This window comes from Gavia stellata, chromosome Z (genome assembly GCF_030936135.1).
Source record: "Gavia stellata isolate bGavSte3 chromosome Z, bGavSte3.hap2, whole genome shotgun sequence".
Taxonomy (NCBI): Eukaryota; Metazoa; Chordata; class Aves; order Gaviiformes; family Gaviidae; genus Gavia; species Gavia stellata.
Window position 1 is genome coordinate 38,486,258 of NC_082637.1, and position 17,829 is coordinate 38,504,086.

The 17,829-nt window shown below is 37.9% G+C and overlaps 1 protein-coding gene across 10 annotated transcripts in view; it reads left to right on the plus strand.

Moving 5' to 3' along the window:
- Positions 1–12,857: 12,857 nt before the first annotated feature.
- The window catches only part of DENND4C (DENN domain containing 4C), a 49,947-nt gene continuing 44,975 nt past the window's right edge, over positions 12,858–17,829 (plus strand). For all 10 annotated transcript variants that reach the window (XM_059834195.1, XM_059834194.1, XM_059834199.1 and 7 more), the window contains exon 1: positions 12,858–13,168. In XM_059834195.1, coding sequence (XP_059690178.1) covers positions 12,858–13,168 — 311 coding nt within the window. The remainder of the gene's footprint in view (positions 13,169–17,829) is intronic.

A 17,829-nucleotide genomic window follows, 5' to 3' on the forward strand; every position in this document is an offset into this window, starting at 1 on the left:
TCATCCCAGAAAATCAAGCTTCCTGTAAGTGTTCGGTCTGAGGATTCCACCAGTGTGTTGAGTAATACTATATAGATATTTTGAGTGTTAGATGATAATATTATGAGAAGGATCAAAATATGTGTAATGTCATACTTCACATTTCCTTGCTGTCTGGTGAGTGATAAGGCTTCATAACAGAGAATTTCAGGCTTGCTATCCTTTGACAGCTTTTTTTAGTGTTTGAGGGAAATATTTGCCTGTGTAAGTAGTACCTTTTTAATATGTTGTCTTTCATGATTAGTTTCTTCAGAAGTTCATATAATACACAACATAATTTTGATATTCTAATGATCTGACATTGGACGTACATTCAGAAGACTGAAATACAGGCTTTAAGGCATTCAGATACTCAGTACTCCTGAATACATATATTCAGGAATATAAGTGAGCACAGCAAGAAGAGAGGGTTGATAACCAAGGGCTTTTAGGGGGTGGAAACATAAGTTTCTTTACACATATTGCAGAATCCAGAGGGAAAAAAGATTTCATGTTTCGTGTAAAAATCAGATGTTCTGCTTGCCGCAGAAGTGACTGAAAATTTTAACAGAAAAGAAACAGGAAAATACAAGTCAGATTTTCCACAGAATGACAAAATTTTCTTGTCTGTGGATAAAATTACTTTGTCAGTGCAAACTTAAGCAATATTTTTATGTTTATTCTGGAGCAAGAGTTGTAGTCATAATGAAGAGTTCGAATCACTTTACATGTATTCCTTCACACATAGACTGTCCAGTTGATGACTTTTATTTGTGAATGCTTTTCCATTTCTGTACTTTTAATATCAAGGTAGCTTTACTATCCTTTAGGTGGCTTTGGTGCATTTTGTTCTGGCTTTTGGAGTTGTGACTGGGCTGGGAGTCTGGTTGCATGGGTCCTCTTGGGAATATTCTTTAAAATAAATTACAAGAGACGTGGGATGCAATTATTGACAGTTACTGCACTTTCTTAGATTGCTATGATCTATGTCTTTATTAGCCTTTATCTAGGAATGGAAAGAGTATCTTAGATACTAAGCGAAGACCTTGTCTTTAGAAAGTTATGCTAAAACATTTGACAATACAGAAAACATGAAAGTTGAAGGCATGAGTTTTCAGGAACCATACTTCTGCCTGAGCTTTTTATGTGTGATTCATGTTTGTAGTAACTTAATTGAGAGCTGACCTGCGAAGTGAGTGATGTAGAGGGGTTACTCGGAGGCCTAGCATACACTCTTTCCGCATTTGATGCAGATGTGCTAATGCAAACCCTCAGTGCAAAAATGTGCTGCAGATCAAGATCGTGGTATGCTTGGTGCAGCACAAAGAGCAAAAAGGCAGTTCCTCTTGTAAGATTCTCACTGCTGTGTAAGACCAAAAGCATGAATATTCTACCTGCTGTCAAGTGTGTGGTTTGGACTTTTTAAGGTCATCTTGGCAAAAGAAAGTTTCTTAATGAGGAGTTGGGAAAAGGATTAAAAGACAGACTTCTGAAGTGTTAATAAGCTCCTGCCAAGCTTGAAAAGCAGCTGAGAAAGAATGAAAATGCTGACATGAAACCGAGTGATTTGAGGCTGGTGTCATGGGCCAACCAAAAATGGGAGTCATCCTCTTGATAGCCAGGAACGGTGTTCAGTGGGGTGGGGATAGGCTGTGAGTCTCTGAAAGTGTTGATGAAGCAGCCTGTGTTTGATGTGATAAAGCTGTCAATGGAGAGACCTACAGAGAAAAATGATGTCTTCCTGCAGCATTTTTTTTTCCCTAAAGATAAAAATGAGGAAAATCATGTTCCTCAAAACCAGTGAATGGGTTTTTCACTCTGGGTTTGTGGAGCTCCTAGGAGACGATTTCAAGTGGCATATGGCTGATTGTGTTATAGGCAGCTAACAAAAATGAAATCAAAGCATGATTCTGTGATCTGGCAAATATCTGTCACTGGAGATTCTGGCAAAATAATTTCAATGCTAATACTTAACTATTCCAATGGTTAGTAGAGAGAGCAGCAAGAAAAAGAATATCTCAAACTCTTACAGCTTACTTTGAGTAATCTCTCAGGTGGATTTGAAGCAGAACATCTTTTCATCTCTTCTTTGTCCTCGCAAAACCAAAACATAGTCCGGCCTCACCCCAACCAAAAAAGGGCACCAAAAAACCTGCGAAAAGCAATCTAGGAGATTTGGACTCCCAAAAAGCACTTAACACTGGACTATTGTCTCTTGACTTTTTCTTCACTGTTTTATTTTTGTTACAGGCTACTATATTTGGCTTTGTTCCAACGGAGTTTCCAATTACAGAAAGAGTTCTCTAACAAAGAATGTTTCCAGGGCTGCAGATGTTTCACTTATTATATAATACTGAGCGTGGCTAACCTTTAAAGCTTGCAACTGGGGCAGTAAGTGCATTTTATAAAGTTCTTCCCTTACTCTGAGAACTATTATTATTATTTATTTCATTTTCTCTCTTGGACTGTTTTCTTTGCAGCCTCTGGAGTAGTTGACATCTTAAGTGAAAGTTTGGATACAACACTGATGAAACAAGATTAAACTGGTTTATTAAATGAGTGTAGCTGGACTGCTTGCTGATTATCATTCTTCCCTTCTCACATCTTTATCATATCTGTTTTCTGTCCTTGGCAATAGACTTAATTTACTGGTACCAAACTTGCCTTCATTGATTCCAGCTGCTTCTCCTCTAGACTCCGTAGGTCACTTCAGAATTTGTTTTTTGGCCTCACACTCCAATTTTTATACCATTGGACAACTTGAAATTACTGTACAATAGGAAAACCTGAACTGTTGAATACGGTAGAGATAGTCTGGAGTCAGGTTTTTTCTTTTTTTTTTCCCCTACTTTTCTTTTTTTCTCCACTTAGGATTTTTCTGAGGGGCATTTTCATACTCCTGAGCATCCTGGTTCACAGGGTCCATTAACCTAATGGTATTTTCAGTCATTTATAATTCATAGGTAGCTGTTCAAATTGCTATCACAAAACTTTGCTTCTGAAAGCTTTGTTATGTTTGATACAAGCATTTATATCATAACATCATTGCCCCACTGTTTTGTACACCCAAATGGTAACTGGTACCCAATGGTAACTGGTTTTGCTGACAATCAGAAAAAAATCAGACTAAACCCACAGTTCTGCTTCCTAAGACAGATTCTTAAATTGTTAATAGTTTGCTTTTCTATCTTTTCTGAATAATTCCCATGTATTACATATAAAGCTGAAAATTTGTGACTAGTTTCCTCCCTTCTTTTGATAATTTTTGCTCCAGCAATTCAAGGAATTGCATACAGGACAGGAAACCATAGAAAATGCAAAGAAAATTCAGGGTAATGGAGAACAATAATATATTTTGTTTAAGGGTAAAATAATTTTAAAATATTCTCCATTTGTTTCTAAAACAGGTCTGAAAAGCTCTAAGACTTCACAGTAACAAAATTGATGCTTAAGTGGCAAACTGTATATGCCTTACAAAACTAGAGAATTATAGCTATGTACATACCACTTATCACAATACTGGATTTGCAAAAGCCAGTTCATTTCCTCACCACTTCTTCTTCATATGAAGTACACTGTTGCATCATTTCAAAGCTCCCGGCTTGAAATTGAAAAGGAAAACTACACTGGAAAAATACAGACACTTGTTTCCCATTATATGAATGATGTATTTGCTGGTGGCTCTCATGAAAATGTCAGTAACAAATCCCCAAAGAGCGATACCAAATACCTGTCTTAGTCAAGTTTTAAAGAATTATGGATGTCTTTAGCCATCGTAGAAGTTATAACTGAAAGTGCAAAAAATGTATTTTCATTTCCCACCTGTGATGTTTTAGCCTTTGGTCTTTGAGTTTTAAGTGTGTCTGCTAATTTGTTGCTAAGATTTTTTTATTTAATGAGCTTGTAAAATACAGTTTGTTTTTCAGCACTAACTGTAGAGCTGTATTTGACATTTTAGGAGCTTAAAGCAGAAGTGATTTTGTTCTCAAACATTCACCATTTGCAGAACTGTGGTGCTCTGAGAACTGTTTTCTGTACAGGTGGGGGAAAAAAAAAAGCCAACTGTTTCATCAAATTGTTTCTAGGCTTGATGCCTGTCCTTCCATAGGAATTTCTTACCTGAGGTGATTCAATGGGATATTTCTGCTCCTTTCCTACTGTAGTGCTCTGATCTGTTTGGAAGGTATTGGGTTTGCGTGGCAATGTTTTGGTAGCGGGGGTGGGGGCTACAGGAGTGGCTTCTGTGAGAAGCTGCTAGAAACTTCCCCTGTGTCTGATAGAGCCAATGCCAGCCGGCTCCAAGACGGACCCGCCACTGGCTAAGGCTGAGCTAATCAGCAACAGTGGTAGTGCCTCTGTGGTAACATATTTAAGAAGGGGGGGAAACTGGGAAACAGCAGCCGGGGAAGAGAGGAGTGAGAATATGTGAGAGAAACAGCTCTGCAGACACCAGTCAGTGAAGAAGGAGGGGGAGAAGATGCTCCACAGGCACCGGAGTAGAGATTCCCCTGCAGCCCGTGGTGAAGACCATGGTGAAGCAGGTTGTCCCCCTGCAGCCCATGGAGGTCCACGGTGGAGCAGATAGCCACCTGCAGCCCATGGAAGACCCCATGCAGGAGCAGGTGGATGCCCCAAGGAGGCTGTGACCCCATGGAGAGCCTGCGCTGGAGCAGGCTCCTGGCAGCACCTGTGGAGAGAGGAGCCCACGCTGGACAGGTTTGCTGGCAGGACCTGTGTCCCCCCAGGGGACCCACACTGGAGCAGTCTATTCCTGAAGGACTGCACCCCATGGAAAGGACTCATGCTGGAGCAGTTCGTGAAGATCTGCAGCCCATGGGAAGGATCCACGTTGGAGAAGTTCGTGGAGAACTGCCTCCCGTGGGAGGGGCCCCACACTGGAGCAGGGGAAGAGTGTAAGGAAGAAGGAGTGGCAGAAAGAACATGTGATGAACTGAGCGCATCCCCCATTCCCTGTCCCCCTGCATCGCTTGGGAGGGGGAAGAGGTAGAGAAAATCGGGAGTGAAGTTGAGCCTGGGAAGAAGGGAGGGGTGGGGGGAAGGTGTTTTTAAGATTTGGTTTTATTTCTCATTATCCTACTCTGATTTTGATTGGTGATAAATTAAGCTAATTTCCCCAAGTCAAGTCTGTTTTGCCCATGATGGTAATTGGTGAGTGATCTCCCTATGTCCTTGTCTCGACCTACGAGCCTTTTGTCATATTTTCTCTCTCCTGTCCAGCAGAGGAAGGGGAGTGAGTGAGCGGCTGTGTGGTGTTTAGTTGCTGGTTGGGACTAAACCACGACAGAAGGCTTTAGAAAACTTTCCCACCAAGCTGATTACATTCGTTTTATGCCTGATTTTTGTATTCACATGCTGTCAGAAAACAGTCTGGTACACAAACAGTGAGTACAGAGTCAACATTTTTTCTTTGAATATGTGCAAATTTGCAGCAATTTAGCTATCTGACACAAAAAGCCAGTTTAGATTCTTTGCAGTATCGAACTTTGATACAACTTGTTTTCTGGGTGATAAAAGCCATCCTATAGGAATACTTCATTAAATGTATTTGGCAAGCCTTTTATCTTTCACCTTGTCCTTAAGTTTATTTTTCACAATGTTACAGACCTCTGTAAGATAATCAGCTTGTAGCTTGTAACCTATTTCAGTTGTGCAACCATTACATTCTCAGACGTTTACTTGAAAACTGCTAGGAAGGAATAGTCCTGTATTTGCATATGTGCATGTTCAGACCCAGTCGCAGGTGACATCCAACCATTCTTGTTCCACGGCTGGTTGTGTTAAGACAGGTAGAAGGTGGGCATTGCATGTCTGTGAAGTTATTTTTGCAACTCTACTTTTTCTAATGCTCGTGTGATTTAGTCAAGTGACTATAACTGCTATTTAATTTCATAATTTACGACAATGTGATATGCATTCCAAAAAAAAAAAAAGTCTTTAAATGCACATCTAGAAATTCTTTTTCTCTTGTTACTGAATGTAGCTGTGGGCTACTTTTTTTTTTCCCCTGTTTTAATCCTGTTCAGTGCTAATGGCATGCTTGAAATAATGTTGCCTTACCTTGCCTTTTGTTGTGGGAGGGTGTGGGGGGGTGTGTGTGTGTGTATTCATGGTATATTCTTACACATAGTAAAATGTGCTTTGTAGAACTCAAATAGACATGTCCATGTAACTTCCCCATGTGTTGGTAATGACATCTTAAGTGTTTGATAACCTCCTTGGTTCATCTGTACTTGTTTAGCATTGTTGAATAGTCTAGTTTATAATGTTCCATTCCATAGTAACTTTAAATCATCTGTGTTGCATATGCAAGGTCTGATTTCTGCTGTCCCACATGCAGCATGTCCAAACTGAAACACATAAGCTGGAGTTGCATGCTTATCTGAGTAGAAATTGGCTTGCTTAAAAGTTATTAGGGTGTGGACAAGCATACTGATGTGAGCAATGATAGTGAAAACATGCTGGAATGGACAAGCAACTGGAGTGCAAGCTCTTTGGGAGCTCTGTGTATACTCCAGTATATTCTGGTTATTAAATGGTAATAGTGGTGGCTGTCTTTGCATATGCTGCTTACATTTAAGCCTGTGTGTGTATGTATGTGTGCTAGAATCATATCTGTATTTTGTATTTTAAAAAGTCTGAAGTTTCCATTGCCCAATATAGTCCATGATTGCATTGCTCATTGCTTTTCAAAGTGACTTCAAGTGTTAGCTTCCATATCGTGAAATCCAGTTAAACAAAGAGAAAATTTGAGGCAATTAGAACAAAGGCAATCATTCTGATTTATTGAATACAGTTACACTGAGAACCACCTTCACGGTGTTCTTTCTGTTGCTATGGAATACAACGAGGAAATACTTGGAAAAAAAAAAAAAAGGCCAAAGAAAGCACTATTGTTGATGCATTTCCAGTAATGTGAAGTTTCAGTCCTTTAGCATTTGTATTTAGATTTGATTTTTATAAACAGTCCTAGAGACAAACTAGTGTTCAAATCCTCACTGCTGGTCAAACTTGCTAAGTTCAGGCCTTCAGGTTCTACCTTCTCCTGTCCTAAGTGTCTAAACTTTACTGTTCTGCAAAAACAAGTCTTTTAATCAGTGTAATCAGTTTCTTCATCCCAACTTTGTCATGCCTTTATCTTTACTACTGTTGTGAAATACTACATAAAGATTTTTGTACCAAGGCCTGTAGTTACAGGATAAGAGGTGAGGTTTAAACTGAAAGAGGTTAGGTTCAGATTGGACATAAGGAAGGCATTTATTACAATGAAGGTGGTGAGGGACAGCAAAAGGTTGCCCAGAGAAGTTGTGGATGTCCCATCCCTGGAAGTGTTAAAGGTCAGGTTGGATGGGGCTTTGAGTAACCTGATTTGGTGGAAGATGTCCCTGCCCATGGCAGGGGGCTTGGACCAGATGATCTTTAAAAGGCCCTTCCAACCTGAACTTCTGTGTTTCTGGTATTTGAAATGTGTTCAGAAAGAAGGGGAGCAAGCTGAAGGCTTAATGCAGCCTAACTGTATCTCTTTGCTGTGTATGACAGTGATTTAGCGTCTTCAAACATGTCTTTAAAGGCATTTACAAATCTTGTTTTAATTTCTTTCTATTTTCAGTTTTAACAAATAGGTGATAACTGCTTTATCTCAAGAAGTATGCTGTCTTGTTGGTTACTTATTTTAACTAACATGTGTGCATGTTACGTAATGCTTTTAATATGAATCAGGGACATTTCCAAAGTCACTCATTAAAAGAAGTTCTGCACTGGTTGCTGTGATATAAAATTAAGATTTAACAAGCATCAGTGAATGTTCTTTTATAAAGGGGAAACAGAATTGTTCTTCCCATCCTTTCACCAATAACAGTATTTAGTCTGAGCACAAGATAAAACAAAGGTCTGTGTGAATAAACAATCAGATCTTTCCCTTCTCTACCACAGCAAGGGAAGTTTCTTTCTGAAAATTCAGAAAGGTAAACAAGCTTTGCCTACCCTTTCTCTCTTCTGATTAGTTCATTGGAAATAACAGAGAAGTTGCACGTATAAAGACTTGGTCACATAGCTGACTAAGTTCTGTGTTGGGGAGTGAGGTGCCTGTGGTAGTCCTGTTGTCTATGAAGTTTTGCCTAGTGCAGTGGTTGAAAAACATAGTAATGCTTCTCTCTTACTTAGATTGTAGCCTGCAAATTTTCCAAGTGTTGCAGATGACCTCCTGACACACTGTCTTGTATCCATCCAGTAGAGTCTTTGTCTTTTAAGTTAGTTTAGCAAATCCAGAGTCTTCCCTGATCTTTAGGCCGGTTTATTTTAGGAATAAATCTCAGAGAAGAATGCATATACAATTTTCTTTTAACTTCCTTACTGCCAATAGCCAAATATAATTCACTTGCAAAACCAAACGTTTGTGTGTTTGTTGTCTACCTTGCTTAAAAATCTTAATGGTGCATGCTGTTTACAAAATAGGTGTTTCAGCCACAGTGCACAAAAAGTGCTGAAGTTATTCTTCAGTCTTGAATAAAACTTATTTCCTATGCAGTCTGGTTAGAAATATTTTCAGTTATGAGAAAAGTATGTCATCTTGTCTAAGTTCTTCAGTCATCTGTGTATGCATGCTGTGGGCTTCCACACAGCAAGTACTTTCTAAGTAGTGGTTTCCACACATTATAGTTTTTGAGCACTGTCAGTATCTCAAAGAAGGTGCAAGTGAGTTTAATGAATTGCAAAGTCATGTGTTAGCCATTAATCACTTGCAAAAATACTTTTATAATTCCAGTTCTTTGACCCATCAGTTCACCAGTATTTTCAGTTAAATGGATTTCTGGACTTTAATTGTATTGAAAATAGGCTTTATTTTTATTTGTGATTTAGGGTCCAGAATATCGCAGTTCTGAGTCTTCATGTGGGTAGTGAAGGAAAAGGTCACTGATTATAAGTAAGAGTTGGCCTTTCTTATAAAGTATCATTAAGAAGCCATCTGCTTTTTCAAGGGAGCATGGTATAGGATAATATAGTTACTTCACTGCTGCTTGCTGCAGTGTGTATTTCTTCAGTTGCAGGAAGATTGTGTTTTGTATATAACTGCTGGCTGCCATTTCTCTGATGTTAGGCTTTTACTGATCTGATTTAATTTCTTTCTAGTGGACACTTGCTTAGAGCAGAATTTTGAAACTAGTGAGATCGTTATAAACAAAGGTCAACTCTATTTCATGTAGCAGGTAGTAGAGTGCTCAGAGATGAGGAAATAAGAGGCTTGTAGGACCAACTTGATTTTTCCAGGTGAAGTTATGCTAGTTGGTCTTCTGAGCCTTATACCGAATTTTTTTTTTTTTTTTTTTTTTTTTTTAGAATGTGTAAGATCAGCACTCCAGTTAGGAGTGAACTGAAAAAACCTTTGATATCTGCACATGCTCTTGACATAAATTTATTTTGTTCTTTGTATGCATTGAGATACCAGCATTTGTGCCACTTCTCTCCAGAAGTTGAAAGGAAGAATCAATTACTCGGGGATTTGCCTGCATGTAAGCCTTAAAAACAACTCTTTTGAGAGATCCTGTTGCTTTAAATCTTTCTGAAATTGGAGAACAAATTCTTGAAGAGCTGAGTTGTAGTGCGTACTTGAAACCTTACTTCTCTTACCCTTGTGGAAAAGGAAGGGAACTGTTTTGAGGCACTCAGAACATTTTGAAAAAAACTCTCGAAATGTTGTGCTGACATATGAGGCTTGTGTGCCAAGTTTCTCAGCTGAATTATCTGGTGACTCTGACTTTTGCCTGCCACATATTACACAGAGTTTCTGTGAAGTAAAACATAGCCATGGCTAAGAGAAAAGTAAAAAGTTCTAAGTGTGTGCTCCTTAGCAACCAATTGCTACAGTTTTATCAATCCCCAGTGGTAAAAATTTGGGAATGGATTCTCTTCATTTCCATTCTAACCTTCCAAATCTTAGTATTTCATTTTTCAGGTCCTTTTAAATTTTTCTCCCTCCATTAACCCAGGAGAGCTAAATTTTCACTTTAAAAAACATTCAAGGATAACATTAACGCAATTCTAGGAACTACAGATGTGATTAAAAATACAAACTGTTGTGATATTTTTGACGTTGTATGCTCTTATCGTTACTGTTTTTATTTCCTGCTCTGTGTGCTAAAACTAAATGTGGGTGACAATTTTAATGTTGCATTGAGATAACATGATATTGAGCTGTGTGAACATGTAGCAGGTAATAAAAGGCTGGATCATTTAACAAAGGTTTTGGTTTTTTAAAAAAAAAAAATCTATGATGCCAAACATTTTGCTATTTTTAGCAGCTTGTTCCAGCAATTTGCTTTCATATATGTCAAGTGCAAACAGTACTTTCCAGACTACAAGATATTCTGGCTCAGGACTTCCCTTTCTTTTAAGGGGCTCAGGGAGAGGTTGGTTTCTTTCTTTCTTTATAATTCTGTGAACAAGTCCAAGCGTCTAAGAGGCAAACTGAACCATCTTAGACTTCACAGTTTTATGATTAATCTAGTGCAAGTCAGTGCTGCAGCTAAAAGGGGCATGCTGCTGCTGCTTTTGTGCTGACACAGTGAATTGTTAGACAACTGCTTTGGTTGAACACTAAACAGTCTGCCAGGTTAGCGTTCAGCCCGAGCAATTCCTTGTTCCAGTTCATTACGTGGTTGCACAAAGTATAGTTCTGGACAAAGCTGAAAGTGGGAATGAGCAGTGGCTGTATGATGAGGGACCTTTTAACAGAAGCACCAATTTGTATGAGGTTAAATTGAAGCCATTACCCCTGCATTTCATGGTGATTTGCTTACCTGTAAAGGGCTTTATCACTAATTCCATGTTGTTTATGACAGTAAAAAGGATAAACTGCTGCAAGTTCTGTAGCTGAAAGTGATTCAGAAGCTTCACAACTAGCTAGGGCTTTGGAGTAATTTTCTTGTTCTTCAGGAGACCTAGGCACTGAACATCTGACAAATGGAATAAACCTTTTATTGTCCCTGTTGATACAGCATCCATGTATTTTAGGCCTGAAAACTCAGTCACGTGAGTAGCTGTCCTATGGCTTTCCCCTGTTCAGGGGAGCCAAACACTTCTGTGTGTCTTCCCAAGATTTCTGTTTATGGATTACCCTACAAAAGCTGTTAGCCAAAGTGGTTAGAGAACACTGAAGTGATGTTGTAAAAAGCATTGTGGGAAAATACTGCAGCAGATAACAGTCTTTTAAAGGGTGTAGGTACTCTTCTTTCATGTTTGAAAGGATTTGAAAAACTGTCATTTCAGTGTTAGAAAATGAAAAGTGGAGTTAGTTGGAGTATAGAGATACTACGTATCTGCCTGAAATTATTTCCCTTCCCCTCCCTACTTTCATCTCATCTTACACTACCTCGCAATATATGCGCCTAAGTTGCATAATCTTATGCTAAGATCTCTTATAAGCGTGCAGGATGGATAACTGATTTTTCCTTCAGTTGAGCACTCAGAACACTTTTCATAACAAGTTTTAGAAGTTTTGTAAAGTGTGAAGATGGAAAATACCTTTTCAGTATAATTTCAGTAAGAAAAAGCAAGATAACAACAGTAGGAGAAACAAGGTTGCAGGGAACAGGATTATACTGTCTCCACCAAACCAGCTTTCTGTTAGCAGAGGCCAATGTTTCTGCATTTATCAGACTAGGACATTCTAAATACAAGAAACCTTTTAATTTTGGTGCACTTACTATTTTGGTAGTACCCATGGACCATCACTTCTTGGTAGGTGGGACCTTGGCAGCTGTGGCAGTCTTGTTTTCAAAGTTGGGAACCAGACTTCCACTCTTGGTTAGCTTTCTATATGGGTTCCCCAGAAATCTGGTGATGGAAATATGGGGATCTAAAAGAAGGTGGTCCCTAGGTCCCTGAAGGGGTATAACAATATTCAGGTTTATTGCTTGGCAACTACTGTTTAAATATTTGTCATTCAACTTTTTAAAAGATAGCTATTTCATGAGATTGAGTACTTGAAATTGTGCTTGTGATATTTGAGCCAAGTCTGTCAGCAAGTTTTGCTCTTAATACAAACTTGCGTTTCACTGCTTGAAAATCATATGCTTAGTGAACATCGCTGGCGTTGGAATAACCACTCTTTCCAGATCTGGAATGTGCAGCTGAGCAGTGATGTGTACTGCCTGATCAGCTGATGAAATGCGGGTTTGGATGTGTGATTTTTTTTTTTTTTTTAATTTTTTTTTGTGAATGACTTCCAGATGTTACAGTTGCCAGCTGAATGTCTCAAGACTGCACTGTTAGGTCTAGGTTATGAAACAAAATGGATGAAATGTGCAGAAGATAAACTAGTGAGCTTATACTTGGAATTGTTCTAATTGTTCTCAAACAAAAAAAAAAAAAAAAAGAAGGAATAAGCCCCAGCATGATTCTGTAGTCAGATTACTCACTGAGCAGTGGCAGAAAAGTATAGATGCTTTTAGTTAGGAGTACCTGCATTAATTTATAGCCTGTGAAGAGCTTGAATGATCTAATAGCTAATGCCAAGCAATTTTCTGTATAGCTGCTGTGTTAGGAGCTTTGAGTTCTTCTTTATCTCACTTAAACTTCCTTGTGCTAAAACTTGACTTTTATAGTGCTAGAACTGAAATGCTATCTTTTTGAGCAGCAGAAATAAAAGTTTGTTTTGGAGTTTCCCTAGAATTTTAATGAAATCTCTATATGAGTTTTTTTTATTTGCAAAAATTTCTTTAAAGGTTTTAAATCCTCATAGTTGTTGGGGGAAGGGGTTTAGCTTGAAAGCAGAGTGTTTGATTTCTCTCTCTTTATTTTCCCCAGGAAGTACTGATATAACCATGATAGAAGACAAAGGTCCTCGAGTGGCTGACTATTTTGTAGTGGCAGGGCTCACTGATACAGATACTGCAACCCTCCTAGACCAAGAAATAAGCCGACATGAAACAAAGTCAACTGGTCCAAAGGCTCCAATTACTGATATTGCTGTGATAATTAAATCAGCTGGTGAAACTGTCCCAGAGGGATATACCTGTGTTGAAGCCACCCCCACCGCCCTTCAAGCCAACTTAAACTATGGAAGTCTAAAGAGTCCTGAACTTTTTCTTTGCTACAAGAGAGGCCGGGACAAACCACCTCTTACTGACATCGGGTGAGATTTCTATAACAATTCAGTTCCTCCTTCAATTAATGATCAAATCTTACTCGGCATAGACGATGACGAAAACAGATGTGAGAAAACATATTGTCTTTGAATCTGTATTTCTTATTGTGTGTATCTGTGTAGTATTTTCTTTATGAAATAACTTGAAAACAGTGTCAGTCTTCTGGTGAACTTGTCTTTTTAAAATGAATGATAGTGTTTTAACTTAAAAAGATACGAGGTATATATATGAGAGAGAGAGATGGAGCAAATCAAATATGAGAAATTAAGTTCTTTGCTGCAGTTTTATGAAAGGTGAGGGAATAGTATAAAATTAATTTGTAGAAATGTGTAGTGCAGATCTAAAAATATAACACGCTTAGTCTGAAAGTGATGACTTCACAAGACAAAAATTATCACATTATGGAATTCACTTTAATGCTTAAGGTAAAATATATCACATAAAAATGGTAGGACACTGAAACAAAGATCTTAAAATTATCCACCTACCTAGAATCTTGTAGCCTGTCTTACTGTCAGATCAGAGTATTTCTGAGGTTGCTTATAAGTTCTGACATGACTGGCTGCAAACACCAGATTATGTAGTTTCTTGGTAACTCTAATCATGCTTGTATTTCAAAAACTATGCTTTTTGATGTCTGAGGTGTAAGTTCCTAAAGAGTTACTAGTACTGTGTTTGAAAACCTTAGATATAGTCAATGCTTTAAGTTCAATGCTTAATAAATGCAGGGAAGCTCTGAACTAATTTTGTTACTTATGGGGTTACTATAGGCTACTGAGTTTAGTGTAAGTATTCAGAACCAAGATCATAAAATTCCCCCAAGATCTTGGTGGTGAATATTATAGTCTGTGCTACTGGCATATTGAGGTAATGTTCAATCTGTAATAACTCATGCAGCACTGCAGTATTGTCTAAATTGCTCTATATAGCACTTCTACTTCTCCGGTTTGGACAAGGACATTGTAGAATTACTGGGGATGTAATGAGAAAGATAAAATGGAGCGTGGGTGGGAGGAACTGCTATAACGATGGCAAAATAAGGCACATGTATATTTCCTTGTTAGGAAATAGTTGTTAAATAAATAGTAAAGAGTAACATAAAAAACATGCATCTATATGTAAGCTATAATAAGTTTAGTTAGTTTCATTTATAAGTTTAAGCACATCAGGCACAATGCCTACATACCAGCCTTTTGACCTATAGTTTGAGTGCCAACTGACAAGTAGAGTCCAGTCAGGAAGAAACTGATAGTGAAATCTTGGTAATGAAATTAGTTACATGGCAAGATCTCTGCTCTAAGGATTATAGTTGAAGTTATATAATTAACTGAGTACATTCTAATTTCAGTTCATCTCAATCATCTGAACTATGTTCTAATAATCTTCAGTAAAACTGTGATTTTTTTTAAAATAGTCTTTTCCCATATGTGTGACTAACACTGCAAGGTGAGATAGCTAACTGTTACAATGGGATTTGACTTTGTAGAATTGCAGTATGAAGTTATTCTTTGAATGATATGTCAAACTTCAGTAAATTTTAGCAGAAGGAAAAATTTCTAGAGGGAGTGATTCCTCAAGGGGATTCCTAAACCATCAGTCTTCAGCGTGTGCCTTTATGGAAGCGACTCTGCTAGCACATGTTTATTTTCATGTCTCCCACAACTTTAGGAACTTGAATGCTTGTGTAGATTTCATGGGGAATACCCGATAGGCAAATAGTTGGCTGACTAAGGGTGGGCTTCCCTGGCAGAGACGCCTTTTTTTTTTTTCCCCATGAATTTCAGTGTGTTCAAATGAAAGTGGAGTTTGGGCAAGAGATGTATGTACAGTCTGAAGGCTAATTTATGCTGTTCTCTTTTGATTTATACTCTTTTGATTAAAGAAGCCAGTGTGAAAGAATACTTTATCTTTGAGCTTTAAATATCCATTAAGCAAGCTGACTTGCTGAGTGGACTAGGTAGAGGAAGAGTATATCCCTTGAAAGGGTCAAATCCATAGTCTTGTGTCAAGGTTGTTGATAAATCCATAAAGTTGAGTTATCTTGTAGTCCGAGTATTCAGATGATTCTTGATAAGTGTGTGTATTACTTCCAGGGCTATTTTTAGGGAAACTAATGAAACAAATGCTGTTTGGAGGAAGGGGGAGATGGGGGTATGCTCTACTGATTCTCCGCCATTGTCCTTGTGTTCTGTATTTCTATGCCCTCCATCCTCTTTCCTTCCTATTCTTCCACTGGTTCTTAAGTTGAAGTATGTATAAGTTGCTAGAGTGACTTCCTGCTGTAGGTGCTTACTTGCATACAGTTAGGCCATGTGCCGTGACTCTGGATGTTGCATTTGCTGTGGCTGTTTTTAGTTGAAAGAATAAAGGTTTGATCCTAGGACAAGAGATCTCTAAGGTCCTTTTCCTATATATAGATATATAAGCTTAAAATACTAAATTTTACAGCTATAAATAATTCAGCTACTAGTCATTCTGTTGCTTTCCTAAACAATACTTTTGCTGATCTTCCAGAAGTGGACAAGAACTGAGATTTGAGATTTGTTTCAGATTAGGTGCAGTGAGACTTCGAAACAAGATCTCACCTCTCTTTGTTTTACACTTGAGTTAGGAGTATGGAAGAACTCCAGCACTTGTTTCTTAAATAGAAGAAAACCTGACAGAAAAATGCTTTTTAAGTGTAAATGGTTTTGCAACTTAGAACACTTAGTGTAGAAAAGACCAAGGAAAGAATATCAGAATTCTTGTCATCTTCTATTACTGAGTAATTCAAAACCTAGGTAACTTGCATTGTTTAAGTAAAGAAATACTGATTTTTCTTTTTTTAACTAGTATGGGAAGCTTTAGTTTGGTTAGTGTTTCTGTGCCAAGGACCCATCTCATTCTGCATGCCTGGTTTCTGAAAATATCTGCAGGAGTATCGATTGAACAAATGTTTTTCTTTACTAGAGACTTATTTCAAAAATGAAAGCGAACTCAAATTTCAAGAAGCATAATAGAAACTGGAAGATGTTCTTAACAGCCAGCATCTTCCATTGTTCCTTAAATCCCACCAGTGTGACAAATGCAGTTGGGTGTTTGGAACAGCTTAGGATAATAATGATGAAACTAATCACTTGTATGTTTAGACAAATAATAATAGTGGTGGCAGTAGAAATGAAATATAAATCAATCTTTTCCCTCTGATTGACACAATGCTTCTCCTCTGACCCTCCTACTGCCTAGTATATTTGGTTTTGTTCCTTTATTATTCAATACTTGCATACTACCTTCTTTTAAGTGAGATAGAAAGAGTTGTTATAAAGAGTTATTTTGCATAAGGTCTGTGAAAGACAGAAATGTCGTTGGACCTAGAGGAGAAGTCAAGCTGGAGAGCAGCCCCACACGATGCAATTTGCAAGAGTCTGCCTATTTTGAAATGGTTTTCCAGAAGCAGAGTTTTCTGTGGTTCAAGGTTTTTTAACTCAACAGCTGCAAGAAGGTAGTAATTATCTTCTCTAAACTCTGTGATCCGATGTAGTGAAGTATACCTTTAAATAAGTGAAAGTGGTCGTGAGAGAACTTCCACGTACAATGTGGAACAGATTTACAAAGAGATAGGAAGATTTTTGGCCTTTGTTACAAAGAAAGGACCTAACGTCTAGATGAAACTATAGGTTACATTTTGCTTGAAATGAAACTTCAGTGAAGTTGGTAGAATAATGTAGCAAATAAGGTCTACTTAGGATCGAGGCCAAAGTATAAGCTCATAGAAACAGGAAACAAGTCTTATCCTGATCAGTACTAATTAATTGAAGGCAGACACTGGGAAGTTGAAACAAGTAGGACTGAACTTACTGTCTCAGCATCACTTCTGAATGTTTTTGTCTGAATCATTAAATCATTGTTCAATTTGAGTGATCCATTGGTGGTGTTTTTCTCCTGTTTGCTTGTTTTCTTAAATTCAATACTATGCATGAGGTCAGGAAATGGTGTGGTTTTAATAACACTGCTGCTGGTATATATGTAAGGGTGAGAGTTGCTTTAATCTTCTTTTTGCTTTTGACGGGAGGTGATCCCACTGTTACAGTCTTGAACACGGGTCAGCCCCTTACCTCTTAGAAGTATTTGCACAACTGAGAAATTCTTCAGTCTTTAAGTATCTTTCTGAGAATACTTGTAAGCCTATTAAATTGAACGGCTGGAGTTGTCTGATTAATACAATTTTCCTTCTCAAAAGCTGTCAGCTGACAATTGTTTCTGGATTAACTTTAAATTCTTGGATTTTATTTAAAATACATGAAATTGAAATTGAACTGAAACTTCCCGTGGAGACTGCTGTGTTAATATTCTCTTCTGATTAATATGAGGCAGTGATGTGAAGAGTTCATGTAAACTATGCACAATGAAGGTGGCCTGAGAGCTGCTGCCATTGTAGTTGTTTTGTTTGTGTTTGGTTGGTTTTTTGTTTTGGTTTTTTTTTTTAACTTTATGAAGTAGGTAACGCAATAAAAAGAGCAAAATACATGTTCTTCCAGAAGATTATTTAGTTTAGAAGTAATATGAATAGCATGTACTTTCTCTATATGTATCTTGAACCAGTAGGTAGTATATTAAAACTAACGTTGCAGCTTGGAAATACTGATATTAGACTGGTTTTGAACCTGAG